Here is a 20,079-nt window from a genome sequence, read left to right on the forward strand (position 1 = left end):
AAAAGAAAGCTCAACCAAAAAAAACCCAACAACCTCTACAGCTATCATATCAAATTCTTCAGCAAATATGTCTAAACTTAAAAAAAAAAGTTTTTAATGGATCAGGCATTCCAGAGACAATCAGAATTCCCTTCTCCAAACAGTGTGATTATTTCTTGATAGTGTCTATTTTTATATAGTGCGCTTTTATGAACAGCGTACAGCTTAGTAAGCTAATCAGCAAGAGTTCTTGCTCTTTAAGGCGCATTATACACATCATGATATTAATCATCTGCTATCCTCAAACTTAAAAGAAAAACAGAATGGCAGCATTTGCGGGAGACACATAAATTGTCTTCCACCGTTGCCATTGTCAATGAAATAACCAGCACAGCACTTTCAAGTTAAGGCTTATGTTGGCATCTTAAGAGGATATTGTTAATCACTTATGCAATTAGGGCATGAAGCTGAGGTTCCCCAGTTCCTGTCTCCTCTGGATACTCACACACCCCTGCCCCATATATAACATCATTTGATACTTGCTCTCGGTGGCATTTTTCTGCCCGAAGGAAATCCTCATTATCAATTGGATGATGGCTTTGATCCAAGCTACATCTTAAAAGTAATTTGATGTAACAATAAACTGCTGGAGCTCTTCTTTTTATGAAAAACAACACTGACAAGAACAAGCAGGGAAATTGAAGATGTATAATCTTTTTCCTGCGTGCCAATTTCGCTGCAAATGGCTCTGCTACCTCTCTTCTGTGTGCCCCCCCCGAGGAATTTCAAATGCACAGATGTCTTCCGAAAGTCATACTGTCAATCATGTGATGAGCAAAACTGGGAAATTAATTTGGAGTAGAAAAATCACTGAGCAAGAAAACAATTAATTACTCTCCTTCATTTGTTCATTATTATTTTTTTCCAGAAAAGAGGGTTACACAGAATAGTTATGTTGTAGTTCTGTCTTTCTTTAAAAAGAAAGAAGCTTCTGCTAAAGCTATTATAGCAGCACAATGGAAAGAGTAAAATGTGATGATGTATGTAGTCCTTTTATATTTACTAACACAATCTTAAAAATCAGTCATATTTACTGATATTTGTAGATAATCAGCACAGAATTATGATATATAGCAAGAAAATGAGAGGGAAAGAATACTGACCTGAACTTGGATTTTGAGATAATTTGACTAAAAGAAAAGGAAAACACATTTTAAAGAAAATATAAAACAAGAATGTACACATCTCATTTCACCTTGAAACCTGAATTGGAATTATTTAAATATTGGATGTCTGTTAGATATGGACATATTCAACTAGCATAAACTGTAAATTAATAGCCTTTCTTAACTGCTCTTAATAAACCACTATTATAATTATCTACGTTTTACAGTTATACCCTTTTTGAAATAATGAATGCACATTTTCCTTGAAGCTCTTACTCAACAATCTAGAAAGAGGTTTTAATTAAACTACTGGAATAGAAATAACATCATAATTCTAATCTGGCGCTGCACTCTTTAAAAAAAAAGATTGAAAAACTGCTTCTTCACAATAAGCCTACACTATAGGCTAGGGAAGAATATTTTATCAACACTGTTTAATGGATTAGAGAGCTGAATGTGGATTTTGAATAATGATTTTAACATGAACCTCCAAAGTTTAAATGACACAAGCTTGCCAATCTATCATAGTTGCAGAGTTATAATATATTTATTATGAGCTTACTACTGGGCTGAATTTAGGGTAGGTCTAACCAATATGTACCAATTCATGGTAATAATATTCATATTTCTGTAAAATTTCTATCTGCTTGGACAGTGTTTCCCAAGCTTTCTAGCTTTGCGGACCAGTGGGGGGGGGAGAACAGGAATGGTTCCGCGTGAGGGGCGGGCATACATGCCCACCATTCACGCAAATGGAGTGCATGTGCATGTGCTCACCCACTGGTTGTACAAGTGGGGATGCATGCACACTTGCTGCTGCTTCCGTGGCCCAATTCTGAATGGGTCACAGCCCGATAGTGGGACACAGCCTGGAGGCTGGGGATCCCTGAGCTAGGACATCCTATAAATTGTTTTATATAAATTAAATACAATAGGATACAAATGCTAGCCTTTAAAAACTCCAGTCTGCTACCTGATGATGATCTATTTAAAAACATATTATTTTTTTTAAAAAAAACTCAAGAGAACTCTCTCTTACAATTTGCAAGGAATAAAGCAGTGATGATTAATGTAATTCGATATGTTAAGTCTTACAATCAAATAAAAGTGAACCTTTCTTTCAGAAAACTTGGTCCAATCCATTCCTCCAGTGAGTCTTGGGCTAAAAGCTTTCAAGAGTTCCATCATATACTCACCACAAATTTCCACAGCATGTGGTCTCTCCTTCACCAGCCACATTTTCTGTATTCACTGATTCGGTCTCACTTGCTTGCATGCTTGCTGTTGCAAAATAATAAAAATATAATTAGATTTCTTATTGGAAAAAACATATGAAAGTGTCTCAAATGTCTCTCAAATATTATTTTTATTTTAGAAATTGTCTCTCCTGTAACAATCTGTAGTGGAATCAACACAAAGAATGAATGGATCTCACAGTACAAATAGATCATAATTCAGGAGTCTAAGCAAAGACTATCCTAGCGCATGAGCAGAAAAGCACAAACGAAAAGAATTTTATTATCCTAGGCACTGTCAATAGTGCAAAATTATTCTTCTACAAGGTATAGTGAAGCTATGTACAGTTTCCCCCAAAATGACATTTTCCCCAATGCTTGCATTAATATGATGAGAGCTATGATACTTCAAATATGGTTGCAATACTTGGAACAACTTCTTACTAAACTCTTCTCAGTGACTTACTTCTGGGTTGTAAGAAGTTAGTGCTGCCTCTGCTTTCAGCTCACAAAACATTCTATGTCTCTTCATTTTAGCAACCTTGGCTCAATGACACTGGTCTACCCTACAGACCTGATGTTCCTCAAGTATAAACTCCAGTTACCAGGTTTAATCCATGGAGAGATGGACCATGGCATATAATTTGGATAGATCCTGAATGTATTGCCTGCAATCACTTTAAGAATGTATGGGCTGACACAAGCAAAAATATTTTCACTTGCTAGCACAAATATACGAATACAACTCTTGAAAGTCAACTCATAATTATTATAGGTGCACATGTCAATTCAGATGAAAAGATTATCTTAGCATCCAGAATATAAATGCACTTTCTTGCCTGTCCACAAAGATAGGCAAAGCAGCAAGCAGTAAATTAACTTTTAAATTACAGCATAAAGCATTTCTACTTTATGCCTTAGCAAGTTTTGCCAGGGACAATTCTGACAGCTTTTATTATCTTGGTCCTTGTTTAAAGTAAACCATCTCCTTGGATGTCATTGTTTTTGGAAGAATTGCCCTTGTGGATATTTTGAAGAAGAGCTAGATTAAAAACTCATTGTTCACAGTTTGGTCCAAGCTGCAAAATTTATGAATCACTAAAATTGAAGGCTGCTAGCCAGTTTATACACTGTGATCTGCCAAGTTTAGGATTCCTCCCTTTTTTTGAATCTCAAACAGAATAGGAAGGTCAAGAGACATATTTTATAACAGAGGGGCCATAATATATCCAAGTTCAAAAATTATATATGTGAACCAAAATCTTATAAAGTTGGGATTAAGTCTACAGGAATATAATTCTGGTTTATATTTGGACTCATGAGACTTGAAGGAGAAAACTCAGTGCTCCATACAACCTATACCAACCCAGTACCCATTTCCTTCATTTCTCTTCCTCTGGTCCTTTTCATGTTACAATTGTCTTCTGAAACATTATCATAATCGTACATACAGAATGAATAAGGAGCAAAAACACTAAAGGAAACCTCTATATCTCACAGTCAACTGGGAAAGATACAATCTGACTGTGATGTAGCCCTTTGAAAACCTTGTAAACACTTTAAACAAGTAACCATTCCTAATTATTTTTTGGAGATTTCTCTATTAAAGCAAGCATTTGTCCCAAATTATAACAAAATTGTAACCTTCCAATTTACTTTTGCAGTAAGTTTATCTTCCCATCTGTTATGTGGAATAATATAATATGCTTTTCAATAGATTCAGGGTTAGGATTAGTGAAGAATGCTGGCAAAAGGAGTAAGAAAGTAATTATCATCCACCAAAGGGCCTTAGATTTAATTGCAAGGGAAATAATCTGGCATATGTAGATTTTTCTGGTTGCTACAACTGCCAGACTCTGATACTTTCTCAAGTAATTAATTATACCATTCAAATATCCTCTGATTTATGTGATTTCCCTTTATTTTGGAATAGGTACATAACTCTTATGCTCGTAGACAGTGAAGTGCAGTGAGGTTTATGGCTGGTGAGGCACTGACGTCATCACAATCAGATTTACAAACATTAAAATCCTATAAATTATCTTATCCAATATTTGATTGGGAGCAGTTAACGGGTTATGTTTAAAGTCTCATATCAGCATTCTTTACACATACTCAACTTACAACTGTTCATTTAGTGACCATTCAAAGTTACACCACTGAAAAAAGTGACTTAAGACCGTTTTTCACTTATGACCATTGCAGCATCCCCATGATCAAAATTCAGATGCTTAGCAACTGGTTCATATTTTTGATGGTTGCAGTGTCCTGGAGTCACATGATCACTTTGTGCAACCATCTGACGTTTTGCAACTTTTTGACAGTAGATAAGCAAAGTCAATGGAGGAAGCTAGATTCACTTAACAACCATGTTACTAACTTAACACCTGCAGTGATTCACTTAACTGCAACAAGAAAAGCAGTAGAGTGGAGCAAAATTCACTTAGCTGTCTCACTGCGCAAAATAACATTTTAGGTTCAATTGTGGTCATAGGTTCATGACTACCTATTAAAACACGACAAATAATCATCATGAAGGGAGGACTGTGACATATTTGATCTTTTTGCAATTGCATAGGAAATGGGGAGAATTAATATTCCACTTCAGTTCTACTTGGAAATGAACAGCTATCAGTAATAAAGTTTAGCAGGGAATGGCATACACTATTGAAAACATATCATCCCCTACAACCCTGGGTAAACATTTTGGAATATATTTAAGGCAAGTTAAATATTAATAATTAATTTAATATATGTTGCCTGCATTGCATGTTTGTATAAGCCGTTGAATAAGGAACATTTCTAATACAGACGTATATATGTTGACCTGCAAAAGTTGCTTCAGGTGAAGTTTTCTGCGTATTTAATTCAGAATGGAGGAGGAGGAGGAGAAGAAGAGATGAAAGGCAAGGGGGGAGGAGGAATTCCTACTCTTTCCCCCAGTATATCCCTCAGCAGTATGCTTAAAGCCCTCAATGGCAGGTAACTGTAATTCACGTCCAGGTCTGCTCAACCACCCCGCTTTGCACCCCAGGTATTATTTAACTAGGAGTGGGTAGAAAACAATGAAGAATAAACATGTTCCTCATGGAGCTTTGTTGGAAGCTTTGGTAGGCTCGCATCCCCCCCCCCCCCCAATCTTCCTCCTTTTGCAATTCATGCAAGGTTAACTCAACAGAGAAGACTGAATCCAAATGGCAAGTGGCATTGCATTTATTAAAGAAAAAAGAAAAAAAAGGAAATCTGAAGGAAAAGAGGGAGCGTGGGGTGGGGGTGGGGGACATCAGAAACAGAGAAAGAGAATGTGCGATACTGCAGCTTTAAACAGAATGGCAGAGTTGGAAGAGAAGGGACCAATGACTGCACTGGACTCACCACTTACTCTGCTGTCACTGAGTCAACAGAAGAACCAGCGCCCTCTACCATGAGGCAGGAGAACTGCGTGCCTCACCTACCTCTGGACTTTTTAGGCTTTTAACCCTTGCTTAACTCTGCTCGAGCAATCACAAAACGCCTAAAAAATCAGACTAGATGAAGCACACAGTTCTCCTGCCTCATAGTAGAGGGCGCATTTTTAGAGGCTTTTTTAAACAGTTAAGCAGAGTCATCCATGGTGAGGCAGCAGCTAGCTAGCCTCACCTCAGCACTGGCCTTTTTCCTTTTACTTTTTTTTTTCATTTCATGATGGGAGTGGTGAGGCTGTGCCTTCCCTGCCTCATCCGACTGCATGTCACTGCTCATAGAACAAGAACAGCTTGTGCTAATTATTTTAGAGACAAAATAGAGCATAAATTTATCTTTGGAGGGACCAGTACAGTTCTACCTTTAAAATAAATTATTCATATTCATATTTAGAGTTATATCCTGTGTTTTATTTTATGTGTTCAAAGCAGTATGCTTAATACAGACTCCTCCAAGTTCCCTAAATAAGGAAACTTAGAGTAGGCAGTGAAATAAGGACAGGTTTAAAGGTAACCAATGAGTTTCATGAATTGGAACTTGAATCTGGGACTTTCTGGATAAAGTTCAGGATTGCAACTACTAGATCATGTCAGTTTTCAGCAGTTGTGCCAAACTTTTCATTTGCACACAGGATGAATGTAGAGATAGGCAGCATTGATAGAGAATCCTGTAGGTTGAGCATCCCACAGAGAGAGAAAACTAACTGCTGCACAACTACTTATTGTTTGTCTGATACGGACGGAAAGGGCAATAACTATGTGGAAGAATATGGTTATTATAGAAGTTCTAATTAGAACATGGCATTTTCTGGTTTCAAATGTTCAAGCCGTAAACATATATGGCTGCATGTATCTGCAATAACTGAATTATTAAACCAGTGTTTTTCAACTTTGGCAACTTTAAGATGTATAGGTTTAACTCCCAGAGTTTTTCAGACAGCATTTTAAATCATCAATTAAAATCAATAATATGCACTGAATAGTTTTCAGACTATAATTCATTATAGGATGAGAGCTTTTCTAAAGATTCATAATTTTATCACTTTTAAATTGAAATAATATATTCATATCTTGCTCATTTGCTTTTTTAGCTTGATTGGGTATATATAGAAGAGAAGAGAATAACAGAGTTGGAAAGGACCTTGGAGGTCTTCTAGTCCAACCCCCTGCCTAGGCCGTGGCACGACAAAACTGCGGTCCACTAAAGCGCGCCCGATTAAAGCGCGTACCTGACGTCATCAGCAGCACGACAAATACGACCACGGAGAAAAAAGGGCACTTTAAAAAGCGCTTTTAAAGCAAGCCAATTCACGTAAAGGTAAGGGTTAGGTTTAGGGTTAGGGTTAGGGTTAGGTTAAGGGTTAGGGTTAGGTTTAGGGTTACGTTAAGCGTTAGGGTTAGGTTTAGGGTTAGGTTAAGGGTTAGCATTAGGTTTAGCGTTAGGTTAAGGGTTAGGGTTAGGGTTAGGGTTAGGTTAAGGGTTAGGGTTAGGGTTAGGTTAAGGGTTAGGTTTAGGGTTAGGGTTAGGGTTAGGTTAAGGGTTAGGGTTAGGTTTAGGGTTACGTTAAGCGTTAGGGTTAGGTTTAGGGTTAGGTTAAGGGTTAGCATTAGGTTTAGCGTTAGGTTAAGGGTTAGGGTTAGGGTTAGGGTTAGGTTAAGGGTTAGGGTTAGGGTTAGGTTAAGGGTTAGGTTTAGGGTTAGGGTTAGGGTTAGGTTTGGGGGGGTTAGGGTAAGGTTTTCGCGTTAATTTTAACTTTACCGCTCACAGCGTGATGTTTTCGTCGCGCTGTGATGACGTCAGGTACGCGCTTTCGTCGAGCGCGCTTTAGTCTACCGCGGTTTTGTGGTGGAACCTCCTAGGCAGGAAACCCTATACCGTTTCAGACAAATGGCTATCCAACATCTTAAAGACTTCCAGTGTTGAAGCATTCACAACTTCTGGAGGCAAGTTGTTCCACTGATTAATTGTTCTAACTGTCAGGAAATTTCTCCCCAGTTCTAAATTGCTTCTCTCCTTGATTAGTTTCCACCCATTGCTTCTTGTTCTACCCTCGGGTGCTTTTCTAGAACACTTAATATATTTCCTAAGAACAACAAACAAAATTTCAATGTTCTAAGCTACTGCAGAACAATCTCTCAAAAACATGCAGTCAAGCAGTAAATCATGCCCATGCAAAACATGTGTGTTCATGCATAGGTGTTTTTCTAAATGTGTGTATGGATTTTGAAAAGCAGGATTCAAAGTTCATCATTTCAAATGAAATGTTCCACTGCAAACACACACACACACACACATTTTACCATGTTTGTTGGCCCCACGACAACAGCTAAATCTGCTTTTCTTCTTGTTTTCTAATAAATCAGCCAGCGTAACCCCTTCATAGTAAGTACATGCAATTCCATCCATAATACAGTAGATGGCGGCAGCAGAAGTGCAGAAGACAATAAATTAGCCATATCATTCAGTCTGTGCAAGCAGACTGAGAAGTAATACAAAAGTTAAACTTGGTTGAATTATCAATAATACTTGCAAACCTATACCTTTGTTTGTATGGTAGTGTCAGGATAGTTATTAATGGACTTCTAACTCTCTTCATAGTTTGACCACTTGTATAATGTCCAAAGCCTAATTATATGTGATCATTGATAGCTGGGATATAACAAGGCCAGACAGATTGTTGCTGCAAAGCGCTTCCAAACTCTCATTTAAATAAGCTATGTTAGCTACCTCTCTATAACTGATATGGGATAAAATTAAGCTATAGCTTAATAGTGGAATATGTCTTTTCAATGCAAAATGGCCTAGATTCAGCCATATGCATTTCCAAGAATTAATTTTGCTGAAATCTGAAAAGCTTCTGGAACTCAGTATTTCAAACTAAATGATCAAACTAAGGCAGCTTTTTGCAACCCCAAAATGTAATGTATTCTACATTAGTGTAATATTTTAAGTAATAATTTACTTGTGGATATTAGTGTGGATTAATACAGATTTCCCTAAATTAAACTAGAAATAGAATGATAGAGTTGCAAGGGACCTTGGAGGTCTTCTAGTCCAACTCCCTGCTTAGGAAGGAAACCCTATACCATTTCAGACAAATGATTATCCAAAATCTTCTTAAAAACTTCCAGTATTGGAGCATTCACAACTTCTGGAGGCAAGTTGTTCCACTGATTAATTGTTCTAGCTGTCAGGAAAATATTCTATAATCATTCTTAGCCAAGATCAGACTGGAATAACTGTGAAAACAGAGATGAATCACTTCTAACAGTTACGCAGCTCATTCAATGTCTTTTACTGAATAATGAACATCCAAATATTTTTACAAGAGTATCACATGGAGTAAATAAAGATTAAAGTTGAATTACAAAATCTCAAATTGAGCTCGTCTTTCTGTTTATGCTAACTGTTTTTCCTACCTGGTTGAAAGTGTTAATCCCTGCAAGCATAAATTGCATATATATATTAGCACTCAACCTCATGATAGGCAGTGAATCCAGAAAGCTCTATTTCTGATAACTGTCGGCCAAAACACATTCCTACCAGGCTTACAAATCCCTTAGCACATACTGTGAAATCTCCCTTATTTGTATGTCTCTGTGAAATTTTTCTAAAGAAAGAATAGTGGACTTTGATCTCTGACTGAGCCTGCAATTCTAAGTATATTTATCAGGAAACAAGCCTGACTAAACATAGTGTGACTTTCTACCAAGTAAGATGCAACAGAGAGGCTTACACATAAATAAATCCGTTTCTCCACAGATTCTGAGCAGAGAGCTAGAAGAGCCTAAGCCAGCCCATATCCAATTCTAATTCATCCAAATATTCCAAATCAAAACAAAAAAGAAAATAATGATGACTTTACAACTTTATTGCAAATCAGTAAGATGAAGAAAGACCACACAAATCCTGCAATAGAGTATTATCAATAATAGAAGATTAACTTCAGTGGAATTTGTATATTAAAACTGGCCCATCTCAGGACACAGCATTCGGCAATGCCAAAAATAGCAATACTGCTGCAGCAAATGTGTAAAAACATTTTGTCATGTAGGACAACCTGTGTCACTAGTTGTATTCATCAGTTGACAAAGTGTGCCGTTTTCATAGAAGATAGCAAGTGCTTAATTTTCTCTTACTTATCAATGGTTATCACACAATGGTATTTTAAGTGGCAGTGTTTGTGAGAATTAAAAGAGATATCTGCACAATTTCACAGGCACTCTAGATTGTGTTTTGGGAAACATGGATTAGCAGAGGCAAAAATGAAAAAAGAAAACCCCAAATCAAGCAAGCCAATAAATAATCTTATGTAACATTAAGGTTTTAATTTAGATGGATGCTAAGGTATTTTGAGATATCACATCTAGTCTACTAGCTACTCCGCAACATGTCCCATGAATATTAACATCTTTCTTGGTTATAGGATGCTATTTGATATGCAGCACAAAGTACTGCTTTAAGATGTCATTAACAATAAGTCATAAGGACAGTAGATACTTAATCAGGAGGAAAGAACATCTCTGCAGACCATGTTTCTAGTGTGAACACTCTGATAGCTTGACATGTTTGTCTCTAAAATTAGCTGAGGGAGTAGATGAAATGATTCTTCCCTTTTGCAAGTTCTATGTACTCTTATATCCAGAATATCAATTTTTTATCACTTCCACAAAATATCACTATCCTATTTCAATTGTTCTATAGCTATCATTTATTTCTAAAGGAAGATTGAAAATATAAGGGATTTTCCAGCAGCCCAGTTCTGCCTTCTTTTAATATATCTATGGATCTAATTGCTCAAAAGTATCAGTGAAGACACAGAAAGTCCCAACAGAAGAATTCTAGAGTGGCGCAAGAATAAGATGGCATGTCAAGGATGTATAATTTGATATAATGCTGTCCTGTCTAGAAATTGATGTGTGTTTAAAGACATTCCAAATGCACTATTACATAGCACATTTCTACACAGTATTTACAGGTATCATAAGAATTAATTAACAACCAAAATGCATCCTGACATTTTTAATTGTAGTAACCATATGCAATGATACAGTATACATGTCTCAATCCTGCATGTAGCTACACAAATGTGCATCTTTCCCTAACACTGGGGAGTTTAAATGGGATCTACTGCTACAAATAAGATAAAGAAATTGTTCTCAGTCATGCAGTGTGTCCCTGGAGCTCACTAGATGAATCCCAAAAGACACAGGTCTGTGAAAGCTCAAACCAATCCTCTTTTCTATACTTTTGGAATGTCTAAAAGGTATGGTGGGAGATAAAGTATAGATAGCAAAATGTTATATTCCTTCTGCCAGGAAAACTTAAGCTTCTACTTTATGTTACCTAATATATTCCATACTGTAAACATGCTATAAATCAAATAATACGACATAATTGTCATGAACAGGGTAATTCCAATTCCTAGCCATTCTTTTGTGGCTGACTTTTAGAATAAAAATTAAAAAGGTAACAGTTGGTCTGACATCTAAACCACAATATGAGTTAATAAATATATCTAAATTACAAACTTTATCTCTTGAATGAATGTCAATACTATAGACACTGCATGCCTCTCATAATTAGTGGAATATGGGCAACAGCCTTTTGGCTTGTAAGATATTATTTAGATTAAAGATTTGTGTTTGCACAAAAGAGTATTAACATGCTTGAATAAAACTGGACTTTGGTTGTGCTTCCAGCCTATTGGTCAAAATCAACCAATAGAGTCCTACTGTAAGCAGAGAATGTAACCATGTGGCATGGATGCAGCTAAGGCTGGTATTCTAGCAATAGCAATAGCAATAGCAGTAGACTTATATACCGCTTCATAGGCCTTTCAGGCCTCTCTAAGCGGTTTACAGAGAGTCAGCATATTGCCCCCAACAATCTGGGTCCTCATTTTACCCACCTCGGAAGGATGGAAGGCTGAGTCAACCCTGAGCCGGTGAGATTTGAACCGCTGACCTGCTGATCTAGCAGTAGCCTGCAGTGCTGCATTTAACCACTGCGCCACCTTGGCTCTTTGAATCTTCTAGATTCTAGTCTAGACTGTACTTTTGTCTTTTACAAATGAACATGAAAGCTTTTATAAACCAACTCTAGGATAATAGTGGAAGTCAGCATCTGGGGGCCATCTGGTGACAGTCGCAGCAAATGAAAAATTACAGGTTGAATATAAAAGGAATAAATAAGAAGGGGCATGAGTTTAGAGGTGGAATAAAGAAAAAGACAGGCTTTGTGTCTTTAAGAATAAGAGAAAGGGAAGGTTGCAACAGATCCAAAACAAAGAAGATAATTGGGGAGATGACGATGAATTCATGCAGAGAAAGTAAATTTAGGTTTAATATGGTGGAATTGGCATAATCTAGATCAGTGTTTTTCAACCACTGTGCCGCGGCACACTAGTGTGCTGTGACATAGTGTAAGGTGTGCCGTGGGAAAATTACTTTATATATAGTCAATATAGGCACAGAGTTAATTTTTTTTAACATTTTCTAATGGTGGTGTGCCTCATGATTTTTTTCATGAAAAAAGTGTGCCTTTGCACAAAAAAGGTTGAAAAACACTGATCTAGATCCCTGTTGGCGAACCTGTGGCACACAGAGCCATATTTACTGGCACCGCAACCCTCCGCAGCCCTTAGCCCTGATTTTCAGCCTTCCAGAGGGCCAGGGGAGGTTGTTTCTTCAGGAAAATCTCCGGAGCCTAGAGAGAGTGAAAAAGAGGCCCAACGGATCAACCGGAAGTTCATTCTGTTGCCTACACAAGCAAGAATCAATTGGTTGATGACTGAAAGAAAGAGATAATAAAGGCTTATTTTGGTAGAAATAAATAATGGCTGTGGAAAAAAGGATAGACAAGGAGTTTTCACCAGAGAGAATGGAATTAAAAATAAATGCAATAAAATGATTTAAAATAAAATCAAAGCGAGGGAATGTGTGACACTTCTGAGATTTGTATACTAAGGTTAATATCTGAGAAAAAATGGATGAAAAGAAAGTAATAAATGTGAGAATTCTGAAGAATGATCTGCATTGTTCTTGATAGAACTGGAGAAGAGTTAATATACAAATGGGATTTGCCAATGGAATGGCTATGCTACTTAGTTAACATATTTATAATGAGGGTATTTGTACCTGATAATTAGGAGAATACTGTCATTGTTTCGTTATACAAAGGGAAATATAGCAAGAGAGAATGCAAAAACTGCAGGAGTAATAATATCTTACTCCTACTCCTAGGAAAGAATTTGGCAACATACTGGTGGATAGAGTTTGAGAAATCAGCAAAATTTGAAAAAATGCTGGACAGGGAGTGTGCTGAACACATTTCGGAAGGACATATAAATCTGAGAAAGTTGATTGTATGTAATCACCTTCTGCCTGATATTCTCCAAACATCTAAAATTCTCAACAACTTTATACAATAAGTACTCCCCAAAGTGTCTGTGGAGGTTCTCAGTCATCCAGGTCATGGTTGTCCTAAAGGTACTTTTTCAAGAGGCAAATGGACTTTCTGTCCAGCTCTGGAGAAAGCTGAAGGAGAGGACATGCATCAAAGGAAAGTTCTGCACTGAACTTCTCGGGGCAAAGAGAGATGCGGGATGGGGAAGTATAGCATGGAAGCAAAAATGGGGATCAGGATCTAGGATACTTGCTGAGATAAGTCATAGCAATGTTGGAAACACGAGGTTTTCCAGAGAATGGGATGCTGTGGAGAAAAGGAATTCTTGCATTGAGTACCAAAGGTGCTTTTTCAAGAGGCAACTGGGTTTTCTGTACAGCTTTGAAAAAAGCTGAAAAAGATTCTTGGAGGAGAAGTGAAAGGACTTCAAAGGAAAACAAGAAAGTCCAGTTGCCTCTTGAAAAAGCACCCCTGGTATTCCCCAAAGCCATGATGATTAAGTATTCCAGAATAGCTGTCCCAACGTATTTGGAGGAAGTCAATTAGAGAAGGTTTTTGTAAATCATTTTTACAACACAGAATATTCTTTTATCAGGGATCTTTAAACTGAGGAGCTTTGACATACTATTTCGTTTGCCTTCTCCGTCACCTTCCTCTTCATTCTCTGGGTCAATGTCTTCTGCTTGGGTAATCCAATCCAAGTAACCTTTGAGGTCTTCTTCTAGCTGTTGTTTCTCACGTAGCTTTTGAAAATCTCCCCTGGCCTTGGCTTTTTCTCTTTCCTTGGAAAATTCTCTACGGATGCAGATAAAACACGAGACATACTGATTTACGAAGCTACGTAGTTTTTCAACAATAACAAAATTCAAACCCCCATATTTTTTCTTTATTTTTCATTGAAAAGATTATATCAATAAAGAAAATTAACAAAAATACAAACACTTTCCACACATCACATAGCAATTCACATCACTTGCCATGCTACATTCCTTGTGCCTTATACTTTTAAGGACTCATAACAGCAGGCATTCCAAACCTTCATCGGACAGACTTGCCCTGGCATCATTCTGGATCTCCTCTGAAGTAGACTGGACGTAATGCTTCCTTTCATCTTCTTAAATATAATTTAGGGTCTCAGGTGGCCCTGCCAGCTATTTTATTTATTTGTTTTGTCTAGTTTATATAGCCTCCCATTTCTCCTGAAGTATACCTGGGCAGCAGCATACGATATAACATACTACTAAAATATAGTGCAAAACAAATTAAAAACAACACAATAAACAGGCAAAAACAAAACCACAAGCAGGAGAATATTACACATAATGCAGCCAACATGCAGGTTCCCTAATACCAGAGGTCCCCATGCTTGTTTTAAGGGCTTTTTGGAAAGCAATGAGGATTGGGGCTACCCTCCCCTTAACAGGGAGGATGCTCCAGGTGGTAGATGCCACAGCAGGAAAGGCTTGCCTTAGGGTCCCGTCACTGCAGATGGGACCCACAGCATGTCTCTCCTGCCAGACCTAGTGAGACAGGTAAATGTAATTGGGAAAAGGCAGTTCCTCTGATACCTGGGTGCATGCCATATAGGGCTTTAGAGGTCAAAACCAGCACCCTGAATTGTACCCAGAAGCAAACTGGTAACCCATGCAGCTCATGAAGCAGAGGTGTAATGTGCATACATAACTGCCTGCGCTCTTGCCTTTTGCACCAGATGAAGCTTTCCAGATGCTCTCCAGGGCCAGCCCCATGTAGAAGTATAGCACCACTGTTTGGTGAGTCAGATTTCAAAGGTTTCTAGTTCCAAATCTAAGTAAATACTTTCCAGGCACAAAAATGCTGTACCTGTCTGAGTTTGGTAGTTGTTTTTATTCATTGCCCAAAGAACATCAGATTAACAAAATAAGGAATATATAAAAATGTCCTCAAATAGCACACTGAGATGGTAACATTTGGTCCTAATACCTGTATTGGTTGTGCAACACCAAAGATCAACGTTGTTGGACTCAGAATCACATCTTCTCAGTAGCAGCCCCTGCCCCCTGTCCTTAACCCTCTCCGAGATACAGGTGGCTCAAACCCTATTAGTCTTTTCACAAGATTCTGAAGACTTGGCTGTTTCTCCAGGGATTTGGGTCAGATAGTTAGATGACCTCTGTGTTTATTTATTTATTTTATTTTTTGGTGTATGTTTTTGAGTGCCTAGGGTTATATGTTGTGGGCTTTTCTGTGTTTCTAATGCTTGTTAGCCGCAGAGAGTCAACTGCATGAAACAGGTACCTATAAAAAGACATACAAATGAATGCATAAAATGTTGGTTTTATTTTTATTTTTGTTAGACTCTTTGTGTTAGAGAATGGCAAGCTCTTATGTTCTCTTCCTATTTATCCTTAGCTCTGTTGAGAAAAGGAATGCTGTCAAAGTGACTTCGTTTGCTTTTGCCCGGAAACTGAAACTGACAGTTCATTGCCATTTTCTATTTAGTGCATCATTATTTAAATGCCTTTTTCTCTTAATCCTGTGTGTGCTATGCTGCAGCTGTTTTTAGGGATGTATCCACATAATTAACAGCAGTTTCTTAATAGAGGAATCCAAGGGCACCCACAGTAAGAACAACACGGCTGTAGGAATTGCCAGGAATATATATCCCTACAAACCCATTACTTTCCCATATAGAAGGTTGTTCAGGGACATGCCAGAACATTAGTCTCTTGCTGTCCTCAAGCAGGACAATAAATTAAGGTTATAGATATAAATGTATGTTTGAAAAGTGTGTTCCCATGACTACCCAGAAAAATAGCGGTGCTTCCAGTAGAATCTGTCTTCACAGAAAGCATCCTCTGGTGGTTAGCACAGTTCCCGAGGAGCAGATTATCCCACCTCATTAAAAAAAAAAGGTCTTCCACTTGGTAAATAAGAAATGATTCTCTTACTGCTTCAAATATTTTATGTTAACAATATAATAACCCCTGAATGGTTGACATTTTAAATGTGCCATTTTAAAAATGAACCTGTGTAACAAAAACAACCACTATTTCTATATAATTCATTCCTGCTCTACAAGGGGGCTGATTTTATAATATGAAGGCAACAAATCCACTGGATGATGAGTCACATTTTGAGCTGCTGCCTTAAATATGCCCAGAATCAAGGTTGTGGTATTGACTAAACCAAAAATTCAACAGGAAAGCAATAAATAAAACAACTCTGAAAATCAAATCAAGCGTGATTAAAAAATACTAGTTTCCCATTGCTTGTTTTCAGAAAGAAATATTCTGTTTAATGTTGAGAATGACTTTTTGGTTGAGAGCCCTGGTTACATTTTTCATATTTTTGTAAACAGAATAACCTCCAATGATCTAGCTTTATGGTTTGCTTAACTTTAGTTTTGTAGGTTGTATGGACCTAACCATTGTGTTTTATAAACTAACATCATCAATCATTTTAGCCGCTGTCTATCCACTGCAGGAGGAAGGCCTCTTCCACATATTTCCAACCAATACGTTCCTGAGTTTTCTTTTGTCAATTGGGCTCACTTTATAAATTATACAACATACTGTAATTTAGGATATTGTATGAATCACCCCAATTATGGGGATTTTTGTGGAATATAGGCTGTTAATAGGTTTTCAAGAGGAAAAGATCACTCATTTATTAAACCTTTGAAAATGGAAATAGTCAAGGAACATTGCTCTTTTCTAGAATGTGCTTTGCTGAAGCTGCTTTATGCTAGCTATAAAAGAATTGCTCTCGTGGTCTGTGGCCTTGTGCGATTCACAGCCAGACATCTTTGATGCATTTTGTCTATACAGATTTGCATAGCCAAAGAGTTTCTGAAAACTGAGGAAAGCCCACATTTTCTGTAAATAAACAATAATAAACTATAATGGATGAAGAGGAAGAAAAAAGAAGCAGTGCTTCAATTTAGTCTTCAAGGAGAATTTCAATCACATTTGCTTTATATTATTCTTGAATGTAAATATTTTAAACCTCTTTGTACAAGGGAAGAAAATCCTGTTTCTCCAAAGTTCTGAGCTTCATTCAAACAAGGCTACTTGTCAAATTACTGTTAAGAAATACAAGTGATACCCCACTTGAATTTTCTTTTCCCCATCAACAGATGGATGAAATAGACACACTTAAAGTGAGTAAGAAGGTGAGATGATTAAATGTTTTCACAGCTTGTTCAATAAACCATGATTAAGAAACTATAATTTTGCACAACATGTGGATTCCAGTTTTTAAAAAGCTATCTGAACAATACATAATGCCAAAGTTCATAGAATAATTATAATTAGGTGCTTGTGTGTTCAGTTATAGAAACCACCCCATTAGATTAACACCGGAAGCCTAAAACAGCTTTAAATATAGATTCATTTAATTAGATCTTTAAACTTCTGTAATTGCAAACAGTGTGAATCCTATTCTGAAACGATAATAAATTACAGTGGTTAAAATGTTTTTCAGCAATCAATTATTCAACTTCAATCAACTGCACCCATTAATCAACTACCTAGTTTAATACTGTATGTATACTGCAAGGTTCCTTTTTAATGGATTTAGTGGTCAGCAAGGACCCCTTCTCACGCTTACAATTGTATAAAAATGTTTTGCTTTCCTTTACTGCCTGCATTTGTGTTATGGTTGACTGAGTGTTAAATTGTAAACTGGCATGTCTACGTTCACAACTTATCCTAATTGCAAACACTCTGGATGGTTTTGAGGAAATGATTCACTTCTTTCTGTAAACTGTGCCTGGCATTTTGAAAGTAAGAGAGATAGAATTCCAAAATATTCCCCAGTTATTTGGAATGTTAAATAAGGGCAAATGTCCTGATACTTTCTCATGTGGTGATTGTTATTCAGAAGGTACTTTGTCTGGAGCTCTACTGATAACTGACTAAAATTAAAGCATGCACACATATAATATTTTCAACAATACAAATATATTAGATAAGTTTGCATTAATATTGTATTCTTAAACTGACCTAGCAAGTCAAAGAATATAAAGTTTGAGGCAAATAAAATCCATATAAATGAGAACAGATGGAGGAAAATTTTAATCTGAAATACGATTGAGGAGTGATACCTGGTGGACAGCAGTGATTGAAGTAAAGTCTTTCTAGTTCCGGGCTGTCACATTATTGTGACAGTGTCCCATGATGTATCAGGACTCCCCCCCTTTACTAAACCAGGCGTGTGATGCATGTGAGTTTGACAGCCCTGTTCTAGTTCCTTAACTCAAAGTTTGGCAACCTGATGTCTTCAAATGTTTAGGTTGTAACTCTCACATGACTAGCCAGCATAACTAATGGTCAGATTTACCCTGATTCCCTGAAAATAAGATTTCCCTGGATAATAAGCAGAATCGGGCTTTTAAGCGCAAGCGCTAAAATAAGCCCTCCCTCAAAAATAGGCCCTCCCCGAAAATATTGCACCACAGCAGCAGCCATGAGGTGACCACACCTGCCGCCTCCTGTACCTCAAAAATAATAAGGCCTCCCTGAAAATAAGGCCAAGAGCTTATTTCAGGGGTCAAAAGAAAATAAGACCCTGTCTTATTTTCAAGGAAAAACGGTAGTATGAGTTAACATTAAAATAGGTAAGCATCAGTTGCCTACATCTAACTTAATCTTATGAGTTAACTAGAAATTAATTAAGATAATCTTATTCACTAAGAGATCTGTCAACTGCCACCGTAATTTTAAAAAAATCAACGATATCGAACTATCTCTGTTAATGCATGGGCCCAATACATTTATGATAGAGGTCGGACAGCGAGCTCTTCACTTAGACCTGTAGAGTGGCCAATCTAAAGTTTTAAATTGTTTTAATGGAAGTATCTGTTATAAACGTTTCACTGTTCCTATAGAAGGGAACTTTACATTAGCAAAGTTTAATGCTGAAAAGGTTTGGACAGCAAATTCAGAAACATCCCATATTTGGAGCCTATGCTTAGATAAAGGCACAAAGAGAGCCTGGCATGTTTTACTTAGTGCTTTGGATTAATATTTTCCATCTTTGCTAAATATACAAGTAGAGGTTGTGCACTTTTTACTAACAGATCCATCTGCTGAAATGTCTATGAAAGTTGCTAAATGCGGTTCGGTTGTAACTGCCACCAGAAGCTTCAGGGTTTGTATCATAATTAGGCATGCTTGCTTTGCCTATTTATTGTGGGTTTAGAAGTTAGAAAGTTTATAATATATACTACCTGCTCTATCTTCCTAGCCTGCCAATGTCTTACTTTGTTTAGGGATTTCTATTGCACAGAAGAGGTGTGTGTGTGTGTAATGGGTTTTCCTTTAGTGTTTAAGATTGATGTATTTTGTTTTGTTTGCTGCACAAAGTTTCACTGGATCAAAGGGTAGGCATTATATGTTTGATTAATAAATAAATAATATTAACATCAGAAAAGGGTTAGTTTTTCTCCATCTCCCTCAGTCAGCTTGTGCTATGCCTTCTCTCTATTTATAAATATAACCCTTCAGATTATTTTGTGCAAACAGGAACCACTGGGAACATAGAGAATGTGACCAATGCAGACTAGAGGAGATTAGCATTTTGGCTCAGTGTCTATTTCAGTGTATGGTCACCTAAGTGCATCTATCTACAGAAAAAACTTGTTACTGTTGGAAAATTATAATAATAAATTGAATGTGATTCTTACTTTCCACAACACTCAGGATAATTTGACAAAAATATATTTTGTATTAAAATTGATTCATTGGCTATGATTCTGTTTAAGAATATTCTTCCGTATCTGATGCTTATAATACATGAAGCCACAAAGGGCTTGGGGCTTGTCTGTCCGAAAAAGAGCAAATTCTTCC

At 37.1% G+C, this 20,079-nt stretch overlaps 1 protein-coding gene across 1 annotated transcript in view; it reads right to left on the reverse strand.

The window, feature by feature from the left end:
* CACNA1D (calcium voltage-gated channel subunit alpha1 D) overlaps window positions 1–20,079 on the reverse strand; it is a 148,733-nt gene that overhangs the window by 101,072 nt on the left and 27,582 nt on the right. The window contains exons 7-9 of the mRNA XM_087708217.1: window positions 13,875–14,044; window positions 2,342–2,426; window positions 1,143–1,169 (exon numbers count right to left, since the gene is read on the reverse strand). Coding sequence (XP_087564343.1) covers window positions 1,143–1,169; window positions 2,342–2,426; window positions 13,875–14,044 — 282 coding nt within the window. The remainder of the gene's footprint in view (window positions 1–1,142; window positions 1,170–2,341; window positions 2,427–13,874; window positions 14,045–20,079) is intronic.

Source organism: Thamnophis sirtalis, unplaced genomic scaffold (assembly GCF_051295495.1).
Source record: "Thamnophis sirtalis isolate CommonGarterSnake01/CBP01778 unplaced genomic scaffold, rThaSir2_p1.2 scaffold_3, whole genome shotgun sequence".
NCBI classification, from domain to species: Eukaryota; Metazoa; Chordata; class Lepidosauria; order Squamata; family Natricidae; genus Thamnophis; species Thamnophis sirtalis.